The sequence below is a fragment of the Tupaia chinensis genome, unplaced genomic scaffold (assembly GCF_000334495.1).
Source record: "Tupaia chinensis unplaced genomic scaffold, TupChi_1.0 Scaffold000320_1, whole genome shotgun sequence".
NCBI classification, from domain to species: domain Eukaryota; kingdom Metazoa; phylum Chordata; class Mammalia; order Scandentia; family Tupaiidae; genus Tupaia; species Tupaia belangeri.
In genome coordinates this window covers 1,861,345-1,868,953 of record NW_006159813.1, presented here as the reverse complement: position 1 = coordinate 1,868,953, position 7,609 = coordinate 1,861,345, and the positions used below count along the sequence as shown (strand labels likewise).

The window sequence follows — 7,609 nt, the reverse complement described above, 5'->3', positions numbered from 1 at the left end:
GTTCTTTTTTTATTCGTAGACTATTTGAGAACCTCTTGTAGTTTTCTTTGCTTAGTTGTATTTGGTTCTCATGTAGATTTTGCTTGTTTGTTTTAAGATGGTAAACATTGGCACTGTTAGATGCATCTGGTCAGGGTTCTTTGATTTGGGACAATAAAGGAATATTTATGCAGTTCAACTTCTCAATAGAAGACACAGAGCAAAGAAAACAAGCAGGCTTTTTACAGAAAATATAAGTTGTCAATAGACTGAAAAAGTATTTGTTGCTACTTATTAGAGAAATGTAGATTTAAAACGAGAAACCATTTTGACCCTTTAATTGAACAGAGTTTATTCAGTTCAGTATTAAAATGAAATGAAAAAGACATTCTCTTTTTTTTTAAAAAAAGAATTACTTTATTTAACTTTATTATTATTATTATTATTATTATTATTACTTTCCAGTTTGATCAGACAGAGGGAGAGAAAGAGGGAAAGTGAAAAAGCAAGCCACCAGGTCCAGGGCTTGAACAGCGGGCGGCCATGTGGGAGTCCAGTGCCCCCAACTACCATGCCACCTGCTGGTCCCTAGACATGTTCTTTTATAGTACTGTTAGGATATAAATGAATTGGTGTAACAATCCAAGACAGTAAGTTGAGAATATTAAAAAAGGCTTCAATGATCGTACTGTACATGCTAATTCCACTTTAAGAGTTTGACATAAAGAGTCTCCCAGTACTGTCATATTAAAAGCTAACAAAAAATTCGAAGCCGCCTAAATGTGCAACAGTAAATGCTGTAAGTGTATGGTGCACAGCAGCGCTGCCATTAATCATGCTGTGAGAAGGACGGATGCATGAAAAAGCTCATGGAATAACGTGAAAGTTTGTATCTTTTATTTTTCTTTCTGGTATTGATAAATTCTTTCAGGTTTTGTTTATCTAAGAATGTTTTTGTCTTTTCTTCCCATATGAAGGATAATCTTGCCGGGTATAGAATTCTTGGTTGAAATCATTTTTCAGTCAACACTTGAAATATATTTTCCCATTCTTTCCTTGCTCTCCTTGTTTCTGGTGAGATGTCCACTGTTAACCTGATGGGATATCCTGAGTAAGTAACTTGATGTTTCTTTCTTGCCCGATTTTAAAACCTTGACTTTGTCTGTGGTTTCGGTCAATCTGGCTATGATGTTCCTTGGAGAAGATCTTCTTGGGTTGATTCTCAGTGGGATCCTTTGTATTTCTTGGGTCTGGATATTTGAATGCCTCTCTAGGTTTGGAAATTTTCTTCCAGGATTTCATGGAATAGATTATCAATGCCTTTATTAATTTCTTCACCTTCTGGGATACCAATTATCCAGATGTTTGGATGTTTAATGGCATCTAATATTTCTCATATATCTTCATTTCGTTGGGTTATTTTCTGTCTTTTTGGCAAATTTATCGAGGACAGAGGTTCTGTCTTCTACATCTGATTTCAGTCTTCTGCATGATCTAATCTGCTTTCAGTACTTTCAAGGGAGGTTTTGATTTCCTGTATTATAGTTTTCACTTCTAACAGTTCTGTTTGATTCTTTTTTTATGGTGTATATTTCCTCTTTCAACTCACACAAGAACCTCCACACCTCCTGGAATTCATAGGTCCTTTTCTCCTGTGTCTTCTGGAGTCATTGTCTCTCTTCTCTTGCATCTCTGTTAGTTTTGTTGTTACGAATATTCTGAATTCTTTATCTTTCAGTTCCTTGAGTTCTATTGTACTGTCTGTGCATGAGTTGTTTTTTTTCCCTTGGAGGAGAGAGATTTTCTTGGTTTCTCATTTCTTGTGCCTGTGTGGTAGTTTCTGGTCATCTGATGAATTATGCATTTCTTCCTAATTTCTTGAAGTTAAATCTGAGTGTTCAGAGGTGTGCAGGAGGAGGTGATCTATAATCTCTCTGCAGTTTTGCTTTTCTCCTTTTGTGCAGCAGATTCAGTAGGAATTGAGGATTATTCTGACCCTAATAGTAATCAGATGTTTGGCTATTGTGAACTTAGACCTGTCTATCAGTGTGTGGAGGCTGAGCAGTATTTATAAAGATAAAAGGAAAAGGAAAAGAAATCAGAAAAAGAAAAAAAAAAGAAAAAGAATTTAAAAAGAGAGAAAAGAAAGCAAAAAAATGAAAGAGAGACAGGGAGAGACAGAGAGAGAAAAGAATACAGAGGGTGTTCTACCAGTCTGATGGATCTTGGGGTCTAGAGGGTGAGGTCTAAGCAGAAACTCTTCAGTTGTCTTTGCCCTTGAAAGGGATTCCTCATAGCTCAAATCCAGATGACTTCTCAAAGGGCCTGTCTTTACCTCTCCTATCTGGAGGGGGTAGGGGAGAAGGTGAGAATTAGCAAGATAAAGGAGAATGAGACAGCCAAGCAGTGGTTTACATTAAAAATAAAATAATTTTTAAAAAATTAGAGAGCTAGACAGACCGGGAGAGATGGAGAGAGAATTTAGAAGGTGCCCTACCAGTCTGGTGGATCTTGGGGTCTAGAGGGTGAAGTCTGAGCAGAAACTCTTCAGTTGTCTTAGCCTTTGAAAGGGATTGTTCACGGCCTAAGTGCAGATGTCTTCTCAAAGGGCCTGCACTTGACCTCTTCTGTCAGTATGGTAAATCTTGAGTTTGGCGTGAGTTTTAAGCCACATGGGTGTACATGTCCAAAATCCTGGGAGGAGATTGGAGGGGAAGGGATGTGGCAAGGCCATCCCCTCTGGGGATGATTTCTCACTTTCTGTCTCTCTGTTTGTCTCTCTAGCGAGTGCGCATGCCCTATAGCAAAAGTCTCTCTCTCAAAAAAATCCATTTAACAATTTTTTATTTTTAAAAATCTGTTTTTTTAATGGGGCCAGCAGGTGGCATGGTGGTTAAGGGTGCTGGACTCCCACATGGCAAACCATGGTTCAAGTCCCAGACCCTGTGGCTTGCTTTGTCACTTTTCTCCTTCCCCTCCGTGCCGCGCCCCCACCTCCATTCCTCTGTAGTCAAATTAAAATAAAATAAAGGTAAAATAAAATAATTCTTTTAAAAAGTAAAAAAATTTTTTTAGAGAATTACTTAATTTAACCATTATTTATTCATTTTAATATGACCAGAGGGGAACAGAGTGAGTGGGGGATGGTGGAAATGAGAAAGCAAGCTGCTAGGTCTGGAACTTGAACCATGGTTGACCATGTGGGAGTTCAGCATCCTTAACCACCACATCATCTGCAGCCCTGATTTTTACTATTTATTTATTTATCTTTACAAATTTTTGCTATAGGGCATGTATGCTAATGGGTGAGACAGCGAGAAATCACCCCTTGGGGAGGGATGGCCACACCACAGTCCCTTCTCTGTTCTCCTCTTGGGATCTTGGGCATGCATAGGTTAAAGCCACTGAGTCTGGTACTTGAACTCCAGTTGACTACATGGGAGTCCACCAACGTAGCCATTACACCATCTGCTGGTCCCATACCTGGCGTGAGTTTTAAACTGTTGGGACTGGGATTCCGTTGTGCATGGACTACATGGGAATTCAGTGATGTAACCATCACGCCATCTGCTGGTCCTGATTTAATGATATTTTAGTTTTATATTGTTGTGAAAGTGTTTTGCATTCAGTAGAAACTAATTCCTCTGCTGAGGGATTTATCACTTAAGGTAGTTTCAACTTAGAATGTGTTTCATCTGTTTTCTACAAACGTTCTGAAGCCCCTCTATATGCCAGTTTTTTTAAAAAATAATGATTTAATTAATTTATTTTTTAATTTGAACAGAGAGAGAGAAGGAAAATGAGAAAGCAAGCTACCAGTTCCTGGATTGGAACCACATGGGAGTCCTGTGCCTTAACCTCCATGCCATCTCCCTCCCCCCTTTTTTAAAACTTAGATTTTTGCCATAAGGTGCTTGTACTCACCAGAGAGAGAGAGAGAACAAGAAGAAATCACCTTCCGGGTGGAGGACGTCCACACCATAGTTCCTCTTCCTTTTTCCTCTTGAGATTTTAGACATGCATGCACTCACTCATGCACAGTGTGAATTAAAATTTAATTTAAAGTTAAATTAAAACAAGAGAGAGAGAGACCGTGAACAGAGACAGTGTGAACTGAGTGTCTTAATTTACGAGGTGTGATCTATATTGTATTTGTCCTGAGGGAGAGACCCTTGAAGCGTCTTTTTTTCTTTGTTTGTTTAAAGAGGCTTTTGCCTTAGGGTACACACAGTCACTAAAGAGAGAGAGACTATGAGAGGAAAAATGAGAAATTGCAGTTTTCATGACTGGGTCCAGGACTAGAACTGTGGTCAGCCATGTGAGAATCCAGTGATGTAGCTGCTTTGCCATCTGCTGCCCTGAGCATTGCTTTAAACAAAAAAAAAAAAAAAAAAAAAAATTCCACTTTACTCTGTGGTGTCTTACTCAAAGCACTAATGCCCTGCCCTAAACTAGAGTTCTTAGAGGTCATGGAAGGGCCCGTTTTACCCTTGTTTAAAATAACAATTTTCCTGTAAGGTAGAAAACAATAATCCAATTATCTGTATTACTTCTTGACTAATTTTTTTTGTTTCTTACTTTCAGATGGAAAGAACTCAAATGGATCCAAGCGTTATAATCGCAAACGTGAACCTTCCTACCCCAAAAATGAAAATTGTAGCAACCAGACCCGTCGCTCCAATTCACAGAAAAGCAAAACTTTTAACAAGATGCCTCCTCAAAGGGGTGGCGGCAGCAGCAAACCCTTTAGCTCTTCTTTTAATGGTGGAAGACGAGATGAGGTATGGAATTTGAGAGTGTCCTTTCCAGAACATAAGAAGCATGAGATCTGGGGGCCAGCAGGTGGTATGGTGGTTCAGACACTGGACTCCCACATGGTTCACTACCATTAGAATCCTGGACATGATAGCTTGAAAATCATGCTGGGCGCATGTGTGTGTGTGCCCAAAATTCCTGGAGAATTGCAGCATGGCCATCCCCACTGCGGGGTGATTTCTCACTTTCCCTCTCATTGTCTCTCTCTCCTCTCCAGGAGGCACCCATACCCTATGGCAAAAAACAAACAACAACAACAAAAACTTAAAAAAAAAAAAAAGAAACATATGATCTGATTTTTTTTTGCCCCTCTAGTTTATCAGTAGTTGAGGAGAGCAAGAGAGTAAACAATAGATAACCAAAGCAGTCCTGAGTGGTTGAGAATTAAGTAGGTTTGGAAAATTGCTCCATTCTTCCCCTGAAGGTTATGGCATTTCTTTGGAGGAAAAAGACATTATAATCATGTGTTATGAGAAAGTATGGCTAATTTAGGATACCTTAATTTGTAGTTTTTTATTATCACTCTGAAATTATAGGTACTGTTTAGAATGCTTAGTTATAAAATGACATTAATTAATGACATTTGCCCTAGAGTATTCAGCAAAATGTAAATGCTATATCCTGTTCCATTTCTTAGGAGTTTGTTAGATAGCCATGATTCATTTATGTAGAAGGTTGCTCACTACCATGTTGTTTATAGTTGTAGAATTTAGGAAGCAACCTAACTATCTGTCAACAAAAGACTAGTTAAAACAAATTACTCTGTTGTTTGAATGTTTCATAGTATGTAGCTGACATATTGACATACTTTCCCATTTTGGGAAAGTCATGACACATTTTTGCATTGGAAAACATTAACACAAAGTCATGACTTTCCTGATGACCTAATAGAATAAGACAGGTTTAATGGATATATCAAAATCCATGGATACTTGAGTCCCTTATATAAATTGGTATAGTTTTGTATATGACCTATGCACATCCTTCTACTTTAACACATTTCCAAATTATTTAGAATACTTAGTACATTATAAATGCTATGCTAATAGTTATTACACTGTATTGTTTAGGGAGTGATGACAGGAGAGAAAAGTTTATATGTTTTGTACAGGTGAAACTAACTTTTTTCCTGAGTAATTTGATCCATGGCTAGTATAATTTATGGATGTGAAACCCATGGATACTGAGGGCTATCTGTACTCATGAAAGAAATTGTTCCTTGGGAACCAGAAGTTAGTGTAATGGCTATGTCGCTGGACTCCCATGTAGTCGACCACGGTTTGCGTCCCGGACCCAGTGGCTTAGAACTCACGCCGGGCGCGTGTGCGTGCGTGCCCAAGATCCCAAGAGGAGAATGGAGGAGAAGAGATTGCGGCGTGACCATCCCCCCTGGGGGGTGATTTCTCGCTTTCTGTCTCTATGTCTCTCTCTGTCTGTCTGGCGAGCGCACGCGCCCTATAGCAAAAAAAACTCTCAAAAAATAAATAAATAAATACAAAGTAAAAAAAAAAAAGAAAGAAATTGTTCCTTCACCAAAAATTTATTCCCTGTTGACTGTGCACCAAATACTGTTTAGGAGTTTGGAATATAACATTGAACTGAATCTTGTCTTTGCCCTTAGGCACTTATAATCTAGTTTAGAGGGAAAATAAACCAGTGTATAATAAACCTGAAGGTAAGTACTTACAGAATTAAAAAATGGAGACTGAAGGAAGTAAAGGGATAGAGTATAATAAATACAGTTTTAGAAAGTGGCAAAGGATGTGTCAGAAGAGGTAAATTTTGAGTGAAATCTGAGTGAAGCAAGGGAGAAAACTATAGTTTTGAGTGTCTTATCCATAAGGAATGAAAAGTGCAGTTAATTGGAGGTGGTACTATTTTGGGTATATGTGAGGTAAAGCAAGTACGCTACCATGGTTGGAGGAGAGGAAGGAATTGGAGCCAGTGGTTGAAAAAGGTGATCAGATCATATAGAGGTCTAATGCAGAAATGAAGGAGTTGGCTTAAGTAGGAACTTTGCCAGTTCATCTACAGTAATAGGAAGAAGGCTTGGCAAGGCAGGACTTGGAGTTGGAGTTCTTTTCTCATTGTTCTTACTTTCTCAGTAAAATTATGAGGTAAACTGTGAAGGCTGAAAAATGAAGAAGCTCTCTGGCAGATTGGGAGACTGATTCAACAGTGAAAGTGTAATGACTGTCTACCAGGCAGCCTCAGGGTCTACTGTAGCAAGACTGGTTGTTCCTTTTTTAAAAGATTTATTTATTTATTCATTCCTTCATTTTAATTTGACCAGAGAGAGAGAGGAAAGTGAAGAAGCAAGCCACAAGGTCCCGGACTCGAACCGTGGTCACATGGGAGTGTCCAGTGCCTTAACTACCACACCACCTGCTGGTCCCAGGACTGGTTGTTCTTTAGCCCTGTTTAACTGCCCTGGGGCTAGTGTGGAATAGGCAGAGTTGAATTAATCAGAAAAGTTTTTGCCAGGTGAATACAGCACACTAGAGAAAAGGGGGCAATGGACCATAGGATCAAAGCCATACAAGGAAGAGAAGTTTGGAAGATTGGATCACTGGTTTGGAGATCTCAGTGGGAATAAAGAATTGTTAGAACTAAACCTTGAGAAAGGAATAAATTCCTGGTTGGACAGTAAAATGTCCCAAATTAAGATGATGGAAGAGGTATAGTTGTTACCAGCAGTGCTAATAGAAAAGCAAACCACCTCTATAATTTAAAATTTTTTAGCTGTCACGTTAAAAAGTAAGTATGGGGGGTTAGAGGTAGCAGATGGCATAGTGATTAAGGTGCTGGACTCCTA

The 7,609-nt window shown here is 38.8% G+C and overlaps 1 protein-coding gene across 1 annotated transcript in view; it reads left to right on the top strand.

Annotated features, from left to right (window-relative positions):
- LOC102495863 (RING finger protein 10) overlaps positions 1 to 7,609 on the top strand; it is a 59,280-nt gene that overhangs the window by 15,185 nt on the left and 36,486 nt on the right. Inside the window, exon 3 of the mRNA XM_014588957.1 lies at positions 4,564 to 4,760. Within this exon, the coding sequence (XP_014444443.1) occupies positions 4,564 to 4,760 (197 nt within the window). The remainder of the gene's footprint in view (positions 1 to 4,563; positions 4,761 to 7,609) is intronic.